Raw genomic sequence first — 20,022 nt, forward strand, 5'->3', positions numbered from 1 at the left:
CCTGACCCTCAGGTAGGCCTGGGGGAATCTCAGCCTGAGGCCTTTTTGGCAGGAATTGCCCCAGCCCTGTATCTCCATAGTGCCTTGGGTCTGGGCTGTGGTTTCCACATTTCTGGGTGCTGGTTGCTCCCTCTGTTGGTGCAAAACACGCAGACTTTGTGGGGTTGGGGCAGCCTTTCTGTGGATAAGGTGCTTTCACCATGTGCTGTGTCCACAGCCAGCTTGGGCCATGGAGTCCCCCACCTACCTCAGGCTTCTCCCGGTGTGTGTTCACGGCTTCCACATTCAGGTAGATGGACTCCACTTTGCAGCCTTGGAAAAGAACAATCCATCTGTCCATAAGCCCCCAAGGTAGGCACAGGTCTTCCCTGAGGTATCACCTCCCCCGCATCACCAGCCACACCCCCAGCTTCATACTGTGTACAGATCATGACTCGCCTGTACAGAGGAGAATTTAGACAGCTGTGTGATGTGTGGGGAAGACACCAGGCCTAAGAGGCAGCCAACAGGGCATCCTGTCACCTCTGCCCCTAATACTGGTCTTAGTTCTGTGAGCTTCAGTTGCTCATTTGTAAATGGGGATGGAGATGAGAGATGAACTCTGGCTGCCCACAGCTCTCGAGGTCTGGCAGGACAGCAGTCTCATCTATGTATTATTGATGTAGTGCTCTGGGCGGATCCTCCGGGCTTGTTAGGTGGGTGAAGAGGTGGAAGAGTCCTGGGGCCACTGCCTTGGGCGATCAGTGCCAGGCAAAGTTTATTGGAGGACAGTGGTTGTGGCAACACCAGGGAGTATGGAAGGTCACGTGGGAGTTCTAGGGAACCTGAAGACGGGAGGAGGGCACTGGGGGCTTGGGGCTGACAGAGGGGGCCTAATGCCTGTGGAAGCTCCCTTAGCTTCATCCCTGTGGACTGCACCTTACTCCAGGCTTCAGTAGGTCATCTGCCCTGTTTGCACCCCAGAATAGATTTGATTCTGTCCCTCCCCTGTTCATGAACCTTTCATAGCTAATGTACCAAGCAAGAGCCTAAACTGCCCAGGCTGGTCTTTGTGCTCTTTCTCCAATACGGCCCTAACCTACAATTTTCCTCTGGTCCCCTTTGGGGAATCCCCCTTCCACAGCTTGGTGCTCTGTGCTGGGCGCTCTGGCAGAGACACAGAAAGTCAGCGCCATCCCCAGATTTAGAAGCCATCCTACTCTTTCCCTGTTATCCTACTACCATCAGTCCCACCCCCACCACCCACCCAGGGAACCTCCTGCAGGACACCCACCCAGGGAACCTCCTGCAGGACTCTTCTTGGCAAATGGTAGGCACTAGGGCCATGCTCATAGCCTCTAAATGCCTGTCCTTGAATCAGGGTGGGAGTACTTACCATAAGCCACAGGAGTGAGTTTCAGCACTGTGTGCAGAGGGCACTTGAGATATGGAAGCTCATCTAGAAAGGAACGGGAAGCAGCCCTCAGAGGCAGGGTGCTGGCCAGGACACAGCCTCCCCAGGCCCCCAGGCTTGCTGGATGCTCCCCGTTTCATGTCCCCTTGCCGTGGTGGGGCCTCACCAGGGGCCTACTCCCCCCAACCCTGCAGGGGCAGCGCTCAGAGCAGCTGGGAAGAGAGGAGGAGAGCAGGGAGGCAGGAATGCCCTGGAAAATGGTGGTAGACTGGACTGCGTGTCCTGCAGGAGGGTCAGGCCGGCCACCCTGGAGACAGCCACCACCTCACAGGGCCAACAGGAGACCCAGGCAGGCTTCTCTCCCGCCCCAAGGCTGGGGCCTTCCGCAGACCCCACACCACAAAGGCCCACAGTTCACGTCAGCAAGTGTTTTCTGAGGCCCTGCTGTGGCAGTGGACAGCACCCACAGCCTTCTCCCAGTCTGGCCTGCTCCCTCTGATCACTCCTGCCCCAGGCCTGGCGATGGACGAGCATTTGTCCATCACTTGTATCCAGTTATTGACATTATGCATAAAGTTGTTCTGAATATTCATGTGCAATTTCTTGTCTGGGCCTATGATTCCATTTCTCGGGCAAGCCCGAGAGGTGGGGGCAGTAAGCCCATTTCATGGTCTCAGCCAACTGAGGCTCTGAGAGGGAAAATGCTCTCTGCAAGTCACACAGCCAGGAAGCAGCAGAGCAAGGACTTGAACCTGGGACCCTGTGACACCAGAATTCATGCACTGGCCCCTGCTGTCAACTGCCCCGGCCATCCAGGGGCTCGCAGTGTCCTGGGGGTGATACACCCACCTGCTAGGCAATCTCTCCTGATACCCACTCTCCCGCCCACCTGCACATAACACTCCCCATTTCCCTTCATTTTGCAGGATCACCACCCCTCATGGCTTCCCTGAACAGCAGGTTCCACTCTAGGTTTCTGAGGCCTGCCACTGCCCTCCCAGCCTCCTGAGACATTAGGTTGGCTGTTTTCCTTCCTGGGCATCCATCCTGCTGCTCCTCCTTGTTTTTGTCATCATCAGGCCCTGGGCCAACGGTGTTTTGCCCACTACCTCATGACACCCTTAAAGATAGACTGTACACCCTCCTTGTACACTTTAGGAAACAGACTCAGAGAAGGGAAGTGACTTGCCTGAGATCTCTGACCCAGCTCTGCCACTGCCTCCACTAGTGACCTTGCCCCAGCCTCTGCTCTCTCTGGTCTTCAGTGTTCCCATTTCATAGGACAGGATTGGACTAGATGTACTCTGAGGGTGCCCAAGCCCTGAGGTTCTGTGGGTCTGTATTCTCAGTCACATAATCTCTCTGGGCCTTGTTCCAGCATTCACCTGAGTAATAGGGTGGGTGGGTTGCGGGGGGTGAGAACATCTGTCCAGTGCTGCCTTGTCTGGCTCCCAGGACAGGTAGCCTGTGTGTAAAAAGCACTCTACACATATCTGAAAGGGGAAGTCCTCTGGCATGTACCTGGGATCAATGTCTATCCCTGACACTCTGAGCCCCATGACCCTGTGCCAGTCACTTCACCTCTCTGGGTCTCCATTTCCTCATCTGGACAATGGGAGTTACAGCACCTGCCTCATGGTCTCAAAACATTGCCTCGAAAAGTAGAGATGTGAACACAGAGAAATCTACCAGTGCAAGGACCCACACCACACATCCTATCACCTATTTCCAGTGAGGAAACTGAGGACTGGGCAGAGGAAATTCCTTATTTAATGTCAAGTTCTCAAGTGCCCTGGGTTCCAATTCTGGATGACTCCATATTACAGTGTTCTTTATTTTCAAACCAGCATTGTAGAAAAGATCCAAGACTGTAAAACATTGTAGACATTGAATATAATTTTGCATTGTTCTGAGACACCTTAAAAATATCCTGGAAATGCTAACATTTCAGCATCCACATTGGAAATGGAATCTCATGCCTGAAAGTGATATAACAGTTTTTTTGCCAGGCCAGCTGCCCCAGTTTGCAGTTCAGCCTATGTAGTCAGTGTGTAAATACTGTATAAATGCAATGCCTAGATATTTTTTAAAAATAAACTATCATTTGAAAAACAATTTAAAATGAAAACATCACTATCTTGGGGAAATTACCCCTATAGCAAGGACAGAAACTTGTAGTCAGGATCATGAAGCTACAAAAGGCCCCACTATCACCTGATGGTAGCATGCTTCAGAGAAATACTAGCTCATCTTTTCCAGATTGAGGCAGACTGTTAACGTTGGCTTTGAAAATGTTAGCTAAGAACAATACTAATAATAGCAGTTAACATATAGCCCATACAGTGTGTCATGATCTGTTCTAAATTTTTTACTTATGTTACTTAAAATTCATTGTTATTGTCCCCATTTTACACAGGAGGACACTGAGGCCAGAGAGGTTAAAGTAATTTGTGAAAGGCAGTACAGCTAGTATGTGAAAGAGAAAGAATCTGAACCTAGGCATCCTTGTTCTAAATACTCTTCTCTTAACTACTAAGATATAGATATCTAATTGCTGGTGTCAGTGTCTCAAATACCATCAAACTTCCCCAAAACAGAGATGAGGGTAGTACCTGAACTTTTATCCAGGAAATAGGCCAGGAGGCACCGCATGACGGCCTGGTGGCAGATCACCAGTACATTCTCCTGTCGTTCTAGCTCCATTATCACTGGCTCCAGACGCTGAACCAGATCCTCATAGGACTAAATGTAAGAGAGATATTTGAGTGAGAAAGGGAGATGAGGCACATTTGCCCAGAGGGGAAGAACTCTAAACTAGGAATCAAGAACATTTGGTTCCAGTGCCAGTTCAATTGTTGACCCGGCAGTATGACCTTAGGCAACTCACTTCCTTCTTAGGGTCTTAGTTTCATTATCTGCTAAATGGGGGCTATCAATATAGTGGACTAAATAAGTGTACCAATACAGTGGACTAAATAACAATAACAACAATAAAACTCCCCACTGCAAATTGTCTTCTTAAGTGCACTGCTGACCTTTCACAAAAATAAAGAAAATTTTATAAATATAGGGCCCCAAAATGAAGAAAAACTGAAAAAAAAGTGATGTGGATGTAGAAGCCACAGCTGCCCTGGCGGCATTTGCCAATCATAGTAACTAAGAGTTTCGAGTTTTAAAAACCTTATAGAAGTAGAAGACAAGGCCTTGGGTGTGCACAAGGTGGGGAGTTGAGACTGAGACTCTCACATAAATCTGAGACCCTCAAAGGCCAAATCTTTACACTCTCAGCAAAAGTGCAAACTAGAAAAAGTTCCTTAACAAGCAAAAAGAAACAACAAGAAAATGTGTCTGTCTCTCCTTGGCTCTCAGGGGAAATAAGTGAAAATCCTCCTGTAAGAATTTATAACCACCAGACTTCCCTCAGGTGAGCTGGTGATTCAGAGCTACACTACCCATGTGATTTGAATAATGTTATGCTGAGAGTTTAATAAAAAGTGATCCCAAGTCGTTAGCTCCCAGGACTGCTTAGAAGAAGCAAACGGAAATCTCTCTGGATTCTCTTAACTCAGGCTGTGTGAGATTCCCATAGATAAATTCTTGCCAAGCTGGAGCTCATATAACACACAAGGAAATAAGCTACCATGAGTGAGAATAAGCAGAAACAAGAAGAGAACCCTAAAAATTTAAGATAAGGGATGCCACAATATAAAATAAATATGTTTGAAACTTTTAAAGAAATAAAAAGTGGAATAAAAAATGTAAGGAAGAAACAAGATGTTATCAAAAATGCGATGTAGATTTGAAAAAGAACTAAATAGAATTTCAGAAATAAAAAAATAGTCATTAAAATTGAAAACTCAGTGGATGGGGTAAGGAGCATATTAGATACTACTTAAGAAATAGTGACTGGAAGATAAAGCTGAAGAAATTACTCAGGATGCAGCAAAAGATACAAAGAGATAGAAAATAGGAAAGAAAAGTTAGGAGACATGAAGAATAGAGGCAGGAGTAACATACATCCAATTGTATTTCCAGAGGAAGATAATAGAATGTGAGAGATGAATTTTTAAAGATAAAATGTCTGAGAGTTTTCCAGACTTGATGAAGAATCCCAAGCCTCAGATTCGGGAAGTCTCACTAATCCCAAGCAATATATTAATAAATGAAAAGAAATTAACATCTAGACATATTAGAAGGAAACTTTAAAGCAACAATGATACAAAAACCTTAAAAGTAGCCAGAGAGAAAAGAAAACTAGACTGACAGCAGATTTCCTAGCCACAGTAGAAGCCAGAAGACAGTGAGGGTAATACTTTCAAAGTGCTGAGAGAAAACAACTGTCAACCTACAGTTTTTACCCAGCCAAGCATCACTAGGATTGAGGACCCCCTCCTACCAAGACATTTTTAAACAAAAAGAAGGGTGTGTTTACTCACTAAAAAAGCTTCTAAAGAAGATGGAAGGCCGGGCACAGTGGCTCACGCCTGTAATCCTAGCACTTTGGGAGGCTGAGGTGGGTGGATCACGAGGTCAGGAGATCGAGAACATCCTGGCTAACACGGTGATACACCGCCTCTACTAAAAATACAAAAAAATTAGCCGGGTGTGGTGGCAGGCGCCTGTAGTCCCAGCTACTCGGAAGGCAGAGGCAGGAGAATGGCGTGAACCCGGGAGGCGGAGCTTGCAGCAAGCCGAAATCGCGCCACTGCACTCCAGCCTGGGCGAAAGTGCAAGACTCCATCTCAAAAAAAATAAAAAATAAAATAAATATAGTCATGCTGCTATAAAGACACATGCACACGTATGTTTATTGTGGCACTATTCACAATAGCAAAGACTTGGAATCAACCCAAATGTCCATCAGTGACAGACTGGATTAAGAAAATGTGGCACATACACACCATGGAATACTATGCAGCCATAAAAAAGGATGAGTTTGTGTCCTTTGTAGGGACATGGATGCAGCTGGAAACCATCATTCTCAGCAAATCAGCGCAAGAACAGAAAACCAAATACCGCATGTTCTCACTCATAGGTGGGAATTAAATAATGAGATCACTTGGACACAGGAAGGGGAACATCACACACTGGGTCTTATTGTGGGGAGGGGGGAGGGGGGAGGGATAGCATTAGGAGATATACCTAATGTAAATGACAAGTTAATGGATGCAGCACACCAACATGGCACATGTATACATATGTAACAAACCTGCATGTTGTGCACATGTACCCTAGAACTTAAATAAAAAAAGGATATTATTATATCAAAGAGACATCTGCACTCCCATGTTTATTGCACTATTCATAATAGCCAAGACATGGAATCAACCTTAGGTGTCCAACAACAGATGACTAGATAAAGCAAAATTTGGTATATACACTCAATGGAATATTACTGAGCCATAAAAGAGAAATGAAATCCTGTCATTCTCAGCACCATGAATGGAACTCGAAGACATTATGTTAAGTGAAATAAGACAGGAACAGGAAGTTAAACACCACATGTTCTCATTCATATATGGAAGCTAAAAAAAAGTTGATCTCATAGAGGTAAAAAGTAGACCAGAGGATACTGGAGGCTGAGATGGGTAATGGTTGGGGGGGAAAAAGAGATTTGTTAAAGGGTATAAAATTAGAACTAGACAGGAAGAATATAATATGGTGTTCTATAGCACTGTAGGGTGACTATAGTTTATATTATAAGTTTCAAATAGTTAGAAGGAGGACATTGAATGTTCCCAACACAAAGAAATGATAAATGTTTGAGATCATGGATATGCTAATTACCCTGATGTGATTACTATACACTATATGTATCAAAACATCACTATGTACCTCCATAAAAATGTAGGATTGTTATGTGTCAATTTTTTTAAGTACATTAAATTAAATTTTTAAATGGGAGGGATATTAAACTAATAAATTAGAAAAATTACCAAAAAAAAAAGAAAGTGCAAGACTCCATCTCAAAAATAAAATAAAATAAAATAAATGACTAAATAAATAAAAATAAAAATAAAAAAGAAAGATGGAAAATGAACTCAGAGGGAAGATTTGAGGTGCAAGGGGCAAGAATGATCAGAGGAATTGGTAAACATGTGGTTAAATCTAAATAAACATTGACTGCATACAATAATAACGACAACAGTAATAATTCACTTGGGGGTTAAGACCAAGTTTGACCTAAAATACAAACAACATGTAAATTAGGAGACACAGTGGCCAGAGTTTTAAAGTTCTTCTGTTGTTTAGGTAGAGGGTGGAGATATTGATTTTAGATTTTGTTAATACTGAATATTAAAATGCTAAGGGTTCGAGTTGGTTGCATAATAGCACTCAGCAAAGAATTATTATGAGTGGTCTTGAAATACATTTTGACCTTACATCCTTATTGAGATATCAACTAAAAATTGAAAGAATCACGATGAAAAATTTTTTGAATGTTAAGGGTAATCTCTAAATGAATGGAAACAAATTATGTAACTTAAATATGGATATAAAAACTTTATCAATCCAAAAGAGGGCAGGAAAAGAGAAAAAACTAAGCAGAGAACTCAAGACAAGATAATAGTAATAAACTAAAAAAGTTAGTAATTACAATAAAAGTGAATATACCAAACTTACCATTCAAAAGACATATATTTTCAGTTTGGATTAAAAACAACGAAACCCAACTGTAAGTTGTTTATAAGAGACACAAAACAAAGATACAGAGGGAAGTTGAAAGTAAATGAATAGCTAAAAGTGAACTAGGTAAGTAGTCACCAGAAGTCACTGAATCTTGTACAACTATATTAATGTCAGATAAAATACGTTTTTAGGCAAAAAGGATTATCGGGAAGAAAGAGGTTTGGTCCTATGTAATGATAAAATGTGCAATTCATTGAGAAAACATAATTGCTTTAATATTGTATACCTCTAATAACACAGCCTCTAAATACCTAAAGGAAAATGAGGTCAAATTAAGATGAATTTTATAATGTCATCTCTGAGGGTGAAGAGAAAAAATGTGAAAGTGTTGTATAACTGAATAGAATATCTATTGTTTTATCTTCCCAGATGTCCTTCTTTTCTAATAACTTTTCCCAGCAATTTATATTAGAAATAAAGTGTGACTAATAAATGCTCTAAAATGTGGAACTGGCTAAGTGGAGGCTTGATCAAATGCAATGAGCATTCATCTCATATGGGGATAGGGAACTGATGGTCTGGTTCATGTAGTGGCAAAGAAGTTGATTAAATTATTAGCCATTGTCTCTTGGGACAATGCCAACTGCCCAGAGAGGCTGGAGCTTTAGGCAACTTGGCAACAAAATATCAGGAAATCAGAGTATGTTGAACTATTTAAAGTGTCTTCATGAAGGGATACCAGAGACAAGGTCCAGGATAAAGTGAGCACTTCCGAAGCAGAAAGAGAATAAGCAAGAAAATTATGTAGCTTTTAAAAGAAAGGGATGGATCTGTTGCCTATAGCCAAGAATCTAAAACAACCAAGGGCCAGATAATCATGTGCCTTGTGGGATGGCAGCTGCTGCAAGATATGCTTACTCTGTTTCTAGAGCTGTCTAGACAACTGTGGAATCCTGGCAGTTGCAATGAAGACACTGGGGAGTAGTCCTAGGCATTAGGCCACCCCCCAAACCTTACCTCTCCTTTGGGATAGCGGTAGCGATATTTATCTTGGTCTCGCAGTGCAAATTCTTCAGGGTAATGTTCCTGGATTTCTTCATAGGTCATCTCCTCACAGACACCCTGAGAAAAAGTATTTGGGGGCAAAAGTATTCACAAGATGAAATTCCACAGAGTCTTTGCCATAATTCTTCGATGATTGTGGAACAGTAGCGCATGAGCACCTGGGTCTCTGTGAACACAGCTTTGGGTCTGTGCCTGTTATCTATAAGTGTGTCTGTGTGTGTGTGTGTCTGTGTGTGTGTGTTTGTGTGTGTGTATAAGGTGTGCGGCTGTGTGGATGTGACAGTGAGTGTATGTGGATAGATGTGTTCAGGCTGAGTGTATGATGTTTTTCTATGATTGTACAGATAGGTCTGCAGGTGTACATTATACATATAAGTATGTATTTTTATAAAAATATGGGCATAAGAATTTGTGGCTGTGTTTACAAGTCTGTGTGGAGCATGCTTATGTACTTGTGGTATGTTTAAGGACTTATGCCTCGTGTTTGTGTATTTGTCTCAGCATATGTTGTGTGCTTGCGTGTGTGTTTGTGTGTGTGTGTGTGTACAGGGTGTCTAAGCATTGGAGAATGTGTCCATGTGGTCTTTCCATGCAGGTCTCAGTGTGTCTGTGGCATGTGTGTCTGTTAATGTATATGTCCCTCATTATGTCTCTGGTGTATATGTGAGAGTTATCTGTGTGCCTGTGTCTGAAGACCTCTACTTTGGGAACTCTGGCAGATAAACAGGCATCCACAGACATCTCAGACAAGAAAAATTAATAAATTCCTAATGGTTTCAGAGTGGATTTGGGGGAGATACACTCTCCTCACTCAAAAAAGGAATTGAGTCCTCAGAAAATGAGTTCCTAAGGTGCTTATGAGAGATTCCAAGTCTACTGAGAAACTCCCAGAGGTGAGGTGACTACTGCTGGTGGTGGAAAGTTATGTTGGGTTTCTAAGGTTTCCTTTTGGGTATGTGGATTCCAATTAAATCTCCCTGTAGGGGGCCAGCGGCCTCTGGTTGTTGTCTACTGGGCCCATCTACCATGCCCCCATCAGGGGTGAGGAAGTGAACCCCTACCCCAACCCACAAACATCTCTGCAGTGTGAAACTTCTCCAACCCACACTGCCCATGGAAGAAAGTGCACCCTACTGGGTACATGAGGTCCTTCCAGATTGGCTTCAACTTTCTATTCTGAGGAGTACTAGGAGCCTGTTGCCTATAGAAATGGTCATTGACTCATTATTGAGTCAAATTGCTTAACCTCTCCAAATTTTACTTTCCTTGTCTGCAAAATGTGGAGAATTAGAACTACTTCATAGAAGTGTTTTGAATACTGGAAAAATGTAAATAAAATATATTAGTATAGAATATGCAAGGGACATTTTAAAGACTCAATCATTAGAATCAAGTATTAATATTTTATTAATCATGGAAAATAAACCAGAAACTTAAATTCTTGCTTTATCATCATCCTTAATTCTTGCTTCTTCCTCACTCACCCCTCATAGCCAATTTCTGAGATTCCACCTCCTAAATCTCTCTCAAATCGATTCCTTTTTTCTTCCCTCTCCATTTGTACTACTACAACCTTAGCATTTCAACACATCCAATCAACCTCTTTGTTTATGAAGTTCCCTATCCCTGTCTCTCTGCCTGGAATGTCATTCTTGATCCTTTCTATTTGGTTCACTGTTACTCAAACCTGAGGCTTCAGCTAGGTATCACTTCTTCCAGGTAGATCTTGGCTGAGTTAGGTGTCCTGCCCCAATTTCTATGTACCCATAGTCTTGCCTATCAGAGCCTGTATCACACATGCTGTTCTCTATTTCTCTGTTTATTCCTCTGTCTACCCTATTTAGCCTGAAAATTCAGTGAAGACAGGAATGAATTAGATCAATTTCCACCTCCAGCGTCACTCCAAAACCTGAAATAAGGAGGGATTCAATAAATGTTTACACCACATGTGGACCAGAAATAAGAAGCCACCAAACTTATGATGAAGAAATTTCATATTTGCTTGCATATATTTTATAGCAAATGTATGTGGTATACAGAACAATGCTGTATAGCCCTTTTCTAGCTATGTGTATTTCTGTACCTCTATATTTATATACACATATGTATGAATGTACACACACATACGTGTCTGTTTCTATAGAGGCATATCTAGCAGGCAAGTAAGTTAACCTACCCACACGCAAGTTATTTACACAAGTGGTGAAGCTTTTATGTTGATGCCTAACAATCATAACCTGTGCGCTGCTGCCCAGTGCCATTGTACCTACAGTGCAGGTGAACAATGGAGAGGAAACAGCTCCTTTCTCAAAGAGCTCATGGAAGAACCTGACCCTGAAGAGAGATTGCTATACCACCAGGGTTGGGTCCTTCATGTCTCCCTCTTCCTCATCCCTTACAGCCAGTGCACCATCAAGCCCTGCTGATTCCACCTTAAATTTTTTTTTTGAGACAGGGCCTTGCTTGTCACTCAGGCTGGAGTGCAGTGGCATGATCACAGCTCACTGCAGCCTCAACCTCCCAGGCTCAAACAATCTTCCTATCTCAGCCGCCTGAGTAGCTGAGGTCACAGGCATGCACCACCACACCCAGCCAATTTTCAAATTGTTTGTAGAGATGGGGTTTTACTATGTTGCTCAGGCTGGTCTCCAACTCCAGGGCTCAAGTGATCCTCCCACCTAGGCCTCCCAAAGTGCTAGGATTACAGGCATGAGCCACTGCACCTGACCTGATTCCACCTTTGAAACATTCCCAAAGTCCTTCACTTCATCTCCAATGCCACTACTCTGGTCCAACATGCCCCCACCTCTTACCAGACTAATGCAATCAACTTCTTACTGGTCTACATGTTCATTCTGGCCTTCTTCCCACCAAGTTTCCACACATGCCCAGAGTGGGCTTTCTTTAAAAATGTGCATCACAGTCAGACTACTCCTACTTGATGTGGACCCCATCAATGGCATCTCATTGTTGTTAGGGCAGCATTTGAATCCCTCAACATGAACTATAAAGCCTGGTGGCCTGGCTTCCTTTCAAGCCTCATCTCCCTTTTCTCCAGATCCCACTATTGCTGTCCCAGCCTCTGTGCTATTCTTTCCTTCAGTTCCCTGAACTTGCCATGCTCTCTTCTTATCTCTGGGTCTTCACATGAGCTATTTTCTGTCTCTGAATTAAATTTATTTCCCCACTCCCCAGACCATTTCGCCTCCTTCTTATGTCACCTCTAGCTTCCTCCAAGAAGCTTTCCTTGTAAATCTCCCACCACCAAGTTGAGTCAGGAGCACCCTCACCCTCTGATCCTCCATAATCCCTTCTACTTCTCCTCTCATAGCCCTTTGTCACACTGAGATGTAATGTCCTATTTACTGTCTGTCTTTAGGATGAGGGCAGAGACTTTGTCTATTCTGGCCTTCACTGGATCCCCAAGACATAGAATAAGGTCTGGCACATGGCTAGTTGTCAAAAAAGTTTGTTGAACTAATTAGGCTCCCCATAGGGGCTGGAGCAGAGGCAACCCAGGGGATAATCCCAGACTCAAGTCACCCCCTCCACACAGGAGATTCACCCCATGCATCTCACCGCATCAATCTCATTCAGGGCCTTCCACTGCTCATAGGGGACACCCAGGGCCTCAGCTGTCTGGATGGTCCTCTTCATGTGACTGGTCCACACCTTCAGGGAGCTGATGCCCTGGGACTGAATGAAGTTGGCCAGGGCATAGGCATACTAGTGCGTGGGGATGCAGAGGAGGAGAGAAGGGGAAAAGGAGAGGTGAGAGAGAGCAGGGTGGCCATAAGAACAAGCTCAGATCTGCCACAAATTAAGTGGTGATGAACAAGCAGAGCAAAGAGTTTAAATGTTCCAAATTTATAAAAAGTCATACTCTTTCCCATGTGATGGTAGGCCAAAGGAATAGAAAAGAGCATGAGTGAGTGAGTGAGAGAGAGAGAGAGAGAGAGAGAGAGAGTGCGTGTGTGCGCGCGCGCTCTTTGATGATTGCTCACCAAAGCCCCTACTTGGTTATTCATTCATTCAAACAGGCCCACCTCTAATATTTGTGGAGCCTGGGACAAGAGTACCAATGGAGGCACTCCATGCACAGTCTATCTCTCCATTTCTGGCTCTATCCTGCACTTCTATGTGCCTTTAGTATATGCTTGTGGATAACCAAGTCACACGACTGAGTTCTGTCCACATTTCCACCTCCACTGATCCCCATGCTCCACAAACAGCAACCCCTTGGTCGTGTTATATGGCCTGACCTCAGGTGGACAGACTCTGGGATAGGCCCATGTAGGCACTGAAAGCAGACTCTAGACAACAAGGGCAAAGAATTCTAGGGTTGGGGGTACCAGAGTATGGACTGGAAGTAGGGGTTGTGGCATTTGGGAGACTTTACTTTTTGACACTGTGAACACTTATCGCTTAAGCAGGGTTCCTGGTACCCAGGTTCTAGGGACATTCACACATGTATTGAGTGTTCATGGCCCTGTGCTGGGTGCTGGGGTGTTCTTGTTCTCAAGACATGGCCAGTCCAGTGAGGGAAACACTGGCAGCACCGAGGGGAACCATAAAGGGCTGTGGGAGCCCAGAGGAGCTAGTGATTTCCTCCTCTGTGTATAGGTGTGTTGTTAACCACTGATGGCATGTGTTAGGAACATCTGCACAGGTGCATAGGTCCAGGCACACATTTTTATATGCAGATATAGGTGTTTCATACATACATTTCATTATGGAAATGAGTCAGGAGTCAGTATGCTCCGGTGGAAGGAGCCCTTGACAGGGAGGTAGGAGCCATAGGTTAAACTCCCTCAGCACCCTTACATGGTCCCTTGTGCCGTCAGACACATCCCTGCCCCTCCCTGGCCTCATATCCAAAGAGCACCGGCTCACCTGGCCTGCTGTCTGAGGGCTGCACTTCAGATAGTGGATGGGGAGTACCCCGACCACAGCCTGGTACACAGTGGGTGCTGCACAAGTGAGAGCTATCTCGACAGGGAGGTGCTTTGTAAACTGGGCCTGGTGCTCTGTGAGAAGCGTGAAGGTGGCATCAGCTGTGTGCATGCACACACACACAGGTTTGTGTGCAGGGAGACATGCCCTGTGGAGACAGCCACGTGTCCAACTGGGCTCCGAGCTGTGTGGGCAGGGCCAGGCTGGCTCCACCCAAGATGGCCCTGGCTGCAGGGGCTGCCATGGGCCGAGGTCACACCTCCAGCAGCCTCTGACTCTGCTCTGAGGAGTGGGACATGAGGGAGTCACAGGTTAGAGTCTACCTTGAGGGGAGGCTGTCAGTCTGGAGGTAACAGAAAGGGAGACACCAGGGCGTGGCCATCCAGGGTAGTGCCTTGCCTGGGGCACCCCCCCATCTCCAGTGGGGGAGCTGAGGGCAGGTCAGTAGGCCCCGCTTTCAGCCCTGGCTCTGTCTCATCCTGGCCACCTGCCCTGGGGCTGCTCTCTGCTTCCTCATCCATAAACTGGTGGTAGGAATGCCCACCCCACAGACCTGTGGTGAAGATGAAATGAGCCACACATGCAGAAGCAGATGGCACCGTGACTGCATAGGTGTCCAATAAATGACAATCATGACAACAATTGTCCATCCTGCACTTCATTTCCCACCTGTTCCATCCCCAAGTGGTCCTGCCAGCAGGAACAATACCTGTGCTAACAAGCCCAGGTGCAGGACCAAATGCTGTGGAAATGGATCCCTGTATTTAGCCAGCAACCAGAACATGCAGGTCACTGTGCTGGGCTGGGGAGAAGACACTCAGGCCAGGAGAGCCACACATGAGCCAGAACTGGGAGAGCTGGAGCCCAGGGCATGGCAACCTGCCTGGGAGGGAGGAGAGGATGGAGAGGGCTTTCTGGAGCAGGTGCTGGGCCTTGGAAGGGAGTGGGGAGGGCAGGAAGGACACTGTCATGGGTGGGGACAGGGGCTGCCAGTGTGACACCTGTGTTGGGGTGAGGTGGGGAGGGCAGAATTGGGGAGAAGAGTGGTTCAAGGATGGGTCTCTCAGGGCAGCTGTCTGTGCCACTGATGGTCACCCACTGACAGAGGAGACAGAAGAGGGTAGACTAGGTGGGGGAGCTGCACCAGCAAAGGCACAACGTTGTGAGAAAGATGATGGAACCAGTCAGGAAGGGCAAAGGGAGTCACTGTCATGGAGCAGCTGGCTTTGGGCAGGCCTTGGGTGCCAAGGCCAAGCTGTTAGACCTGCAGAACAGGTGGCATAGGGAATCATTCGGCGGCTGGGAAGAGACTGAGTAGCTGATGGATGGAAGAGTAGGAGTGATGGAATCTGCTTCTACCCCATCCCTGGGTCATCCCACCTCAGGACCCAGAATGTGGCCACCACTACACCTCCAGCCCACCTAGGACAGCCCAGCCAACCCATCTGGGTGTATGTGGTCCACCATACCTGCTTGCCACGAACTGAGAGGCCAGAGTCACCTCCGATGCGGCCTCTGAGGTTGAGATCACTCTCACCATGCCGGCATAGGTAGATGGAGCGAGGTGTGACGTGGATATTCATGAGGTAGTAGACTGTGCGGCTCTGGATGTGACCCTGCACTCGGTTCACCATGTAGCGTGTGCCCACGTCGAAGATCTTGATGTAGGACAGGTGGCTGGGCCAGACCCAAGCAGGAGCAAGGGCAGCTCAGGGGCTAATGGTGGTAGGGTTGACCCCGAAAGAAACCCCGAACCACACACCCTTTCAAACCTCTTCCACAACCCAGCTGTCACCTAATGTGATGCCATGCCTTGCCCTGTACCGAGTACCTGTCCTAGAGACTTGGTTATTGGCCACCCAAAGGAGCTCATTATATGCTATTTCCCCCTGTCTCCTTCCTTCAGCCTCAGCTTGAGCCAAACTGCCTTTTCACTCATCCTCTTACAAGCAGCTGGGTTCTCTCTTCTGGGGTTCACATCCCTAACATAGTCAGAGAGAAGCAGTAATCCTTTGTATCCCTGGCTAACTCTAATGTCTTACTGGCAGCTCCTGACTTGTTCACTCCCCTACCCTTTCTGATCCTGAGTTGGGCTCTTCACCTCTCTCTCTCTCTCTCTCTCTCTCTCTTTTTTTTTTTAGCCTTTGCTACATATTGTCCTTTATACTCAACACACAACTACCAGATTGCGTCTGTGTGCATATGTGTGTCTGTGCATGTGTGTGTCTCTCTCCTCACTCAGAAGCGGGGGTTGGCCTGGGTTATTTTCCTATTTGCTATGCAGTCAACAAACATACTCCAAACATACTCCTGTGTTCTAGGCATTGTGCTTGGCATGGAGACCCAGTGTCTGTGCTTTGGGAGCTCTCTGGCCAGTCAGGAACAAATACTTGGAAACACATGATCAGTGCTCAACATTCATTCCATAAACAGTCATTCCCTCTAAGGTGTGCCAAGTAGTGTGGCATGGGGTTACAGAGGTGGTCCACAACATCATTGGGGAACTTGTGGTCCTTGTCCCAAGTTCCTTACCGTAGCCTCAATTCTGTGCTCTGTCATGAACTAATACCTATACACTGAATGATATTCAAACTGTTCAACCACCTGTTTGTGTAGAAGCTGGAGGGTGGAGTGTAGGCACTGACTAATCAGAAGACTAGAAACATGGAGCAAGACTTCTGAGGCCTACACTGTACCAGGCATTAACTCGTTTAGTTGTTGGCCTGTATAGAGTTCGGAGAAATCCCTAGGAAGAGGAGTGGAAGGCTGGGGCAATGGGGTGACACCAGCAGCCCTGGTTGCATGGTAACAAAACCAAGTGAATAGAAAGAGCTGCACTGCACTAACCCGAGGCAGGTAAGGTTGCCGACAGGTTTGGTTTCAGAAAGCCTCTCCCTAGATTTTCCTAGAGAAGTCCTTTATGCTGCACCACACTCATCATGCCCACCTGTGCCCAATGGCTTCCACAGGGCACTTGTATTTGTTGAATATTTTCTGTGCATCTGGCAGGGAGTGGGAACTTTTAAGCACATGAATCCTCATAATATTACTACAGAGCAGAGATTATCACCTCTGTTTTAAAGGTGAAGAAACCGAGGCATAGAGAAAGTGATTTTCCCAAGGCCAACTTCTCGGGAAGAACCCCAGAATACTCCCCCCTCAAGTAATTTCTTCTAGAACCCTCAGAGCCTAGGGGTAGAAAATATCTGATGCAAACTTGTGGCCTGGCTACTGTCTGTTCCTAACACTAGGTCCGTTGAGGCTCTAGGAGCTTCCAGATTCCTCAGCTTAGTCTGATTTTCTGGTTTTGCCTTCTCACACTGGGCCCGGTTGGCCTCACTTTATGGTCCCATGCCCATACCCATATCTTCTCTGTTTCATTCTTGTCTTCACACCTTTGCTATTACACTTGGAATATTTGCTATATTTCTCTACTCTTGTTCAGATTTAACTAGGCACTTACAAAGTGCTATTCTCTTTGCCTGATTTCCAAAGTTGAGCTGCTATGCATTCATACCTCAAGAACCAGCATATTCACTCTTTAGGAAGCCTTTTTTGAGACCAGGATCATGTGAAGTCATTTAGAGGTGTTCCACACCAAAAATAGTAGAGTAGTTAATGCCTGCCTCCATCCAAATTTTTAATTTTATTTTAAAAATTAAAAAAAAGTTTTAAATTTTTATTTAAAATAAAAATTATAAACTATAGAATATGGGGAGATTCTCCCAAGTTCTGGTTTTATATTTTTCCACTTCGACTACCTTGATGCTGTTTTTGAAATATCCAATATTATAAAAGCCTTTAAGCCAGCTGGGTGCAGTGGCTTATGCCTATAATCCCAGCACTTTGGGAGGCCAAGGCAGGCAGATCATTTGAGGTCAGGAGTTAGTGACCAGCTTGGCCAACATGGTGAAACCCTGTCTCTAATAAAAATAAAAAAATTAGCTGGGTGCAGTGGCGGGCACCTGTAATCCCAGCTACTCAGGAGGCTGAGACAGGAGAATTGCTTGAACCCAGGAGGCAGAGGTTGCAGTGAGCCAAGATCATGTAACTGCACCCCAGCCTGGGTGACAGAACGGGACTCTGTCTCAAAAATAAAATAAAATAAAATAAAATAAAATAATAAATAAATAAATAAATAAAAGTTTTTAAGATAGTTCTTTTTCTCAGTTTGGTAGCCCCTATCTTGCTGGTACCCTGTGTGTAGTCTGCTTATTGGGTAATCAAGCTCTTTTAGACCTTCTTCCTCCAAGTTGGACGGGGTCCCATGTTTCTACAGCCCACTTGGTTTACTGTCACCAGAGTTGTGACCAACTGTGTACTCATTGTCTTCTCCAACTAACTGGACATTCTGTCAAATCAGGGACAGCCCTTTCCTCTTTTGATTCCATGTTCAGGGCTGGGACCTGATGCATAGACTGTAAATGTCTGTTGATAGAAAAATGATGACATAAAGCTGACCTTCTAGATTTGTCTTCTTCTGGCCCAAACTAATTCATCAAACAGCAACCTAGCAACCGCAGGGTCTGGGCCCAGGGCTGGGGCTTTGTCAATGCCGTTCTTTCACTTACACCCTCCACTCCGGCCTTCAGGCTCCTTTCACCATATGCTGTTAGCCCATGTCATTCCTTTGTGATAATTTTCAAAAGCCGTACTTTCCTCAGGGTCACACAGCCCTACTTCAGCACACATCTTGGTGAGAGAAGCGAGTGTACCCTTGACCAGGGTGCCTGTGCAATGAACAATCTGCACAACTGGGATATGGGTTCGAACAGATATTGTGCTACTGATTCGTTCATTGTGTAGCCCAAAGTAAGCCTTTGATTTGATCTGGGTCTCAGTTTCTCCATCTAAAGAGTGGGGCAATAACAGTGCTGATCTCTCGGTACTTCAATTGGGTAAGGCCACTCTTTAGATTTCTTAGAGTGGTGATGACCATTTGAAGCCTCTTTATACTTCTCACTTGGGGTCTCTTCTCATCACAACACATTTTCAAAGAGAGTAGGGTTCTGGGAACATTCTACATCTAAAACTCACAACTGCTCTCTCCTATCTTTAGTTGGTACTATGACAGAGCATTTCTTGTTTTTTTTTTTTTTTTTTTTTTTAAATGGGTGTTCTCATATGTCAAAGCACTATAGAACCTACCCGAGGATAGAACCCACCTCTTTTGCCCCTATTTATACCCCCTACATATACCACAGCCCAAAGGGTCCAAATACTTGTTGATTGATGAGACATGGGAATGTTGTGAAAAGAGACATGACTAGGAGACAGAACATGTAATTAGAATCCTAGCTCTACCCCTTGTGATGGGAGCTTGGGAAAGTAATTTCAGTTCTCTAAGACTCAATTTCTTTTTCTTGAAATTTTATGATCATAAGACTTATCTCAGCCTCCTTTACAGGAGTCCTAAGGGATGAAATGTAAGAAAGAAGGTAAACATGTTTGGAAACTGAAGTGCCATTCATGTGTGAAGAACACTTTTGTAATAATAATCGCAACACCCACAGGATGGGGGCATTTGTTCTGTTCAGGAGGGGGTCCTGAACTGTTCATATTGCTCAGGAAAACACTATTTTAATCATCTTAGGAACACCTTACACATCAAGGAATCAGAGCTGAAAGGATCCTTGAAGAAAGATAATCAAGTTCAGTTTCCTGATGTTACAGATAGAGAAGCTGAGGCTCAGAAAGGGAGGATATTCCCTCCAGGTTCTACAGGATATCAAAACTGGGCAAAAGATCTAGACCTTGACTTCGGGGTGCTGGCTCTTACCTGTCCAGTTCCTCATCCAAGGGTTGGTAGTTGACCTCATAGCACTCAATTCTCTTTAGAAAGTCTTCCAGAACCTTTTCACGGTCACAGTCTACATAATCGGGGCTGCCAAGTTTCACTTGCTGGGATCAGGGAGAACAGAGGTATCAAGGGAGACATTGTGAGACACAGTCTCTGATGGTTTTCTTTGGAAGGTTCTTAG

General features: G+C 45.2%; 1 protein-coding gene across 6 annotated transcripts in view; it reads right to left on the bottom strand.

The window, feature by feature from the left end:
- The window catches only part of PFKFB1 (6-phosphofructo-2-kinase/fructose-2,6-biphosphatase 1), a 66,962-nt gene that overhangs the window by 2,137 nt on the left and 44,803 nt on the right, over positions 1-20,022 (bottom strand). For 5 of the 6 annotated variants that reach the window (XR_001898568.3, XM_009197691.4, XM_003917773.5 and 2 more), the window contains 7 exons: positions 19,821-19,942; positions 15,511-15,718; positions 12,668-12,814; positions 9,041-9,145; positions 4,006-4,135; positions 1,376-1,438; positions 248-312 (listed from right to left, as the gene is read on the bottom strand). Coding sequence is in view for 5 of the 6 variants with exons in the window: in XM_009197691.4 (XP_009195955.1) it covers positions 248-312; positions 1,376-1,438; positions 4,006-4,135; positions 9,041-9,145; positions 12,668-12,814; positions 15,511-15,718; positions 19,821-19,942 (840 nt within the window). In the remaining variant the exon portion in view is untranslated. Of the gene's footprint in view, positions 1-247; positions 313-345; positions 439-1,375; positions 1,439-4,005; positions 4,136-9,040; positions 9,146-12,667; positions 12,815-15,510; positions 15,719-19,820; positions 19,943-20,022 lie in introns of those variants that run through there. The other variant, XM_009197692.4, reaches the window with a different exon arrangement.

The sequence above is a fragment of the Papio anubis genome, chromosome X (assembly GCF_008728515.1).
Source record: "Papio anubis isolate 15944 chromosome X, Panubis1.0, whole genome shotgun sequence".
NCBI classification, from domain to species: domain Eukaryota; kingdom Metazoa; phylum Chordata; class Mammalia; order Primates; family Cercopithecidae; genus Papio; species Papio anubis.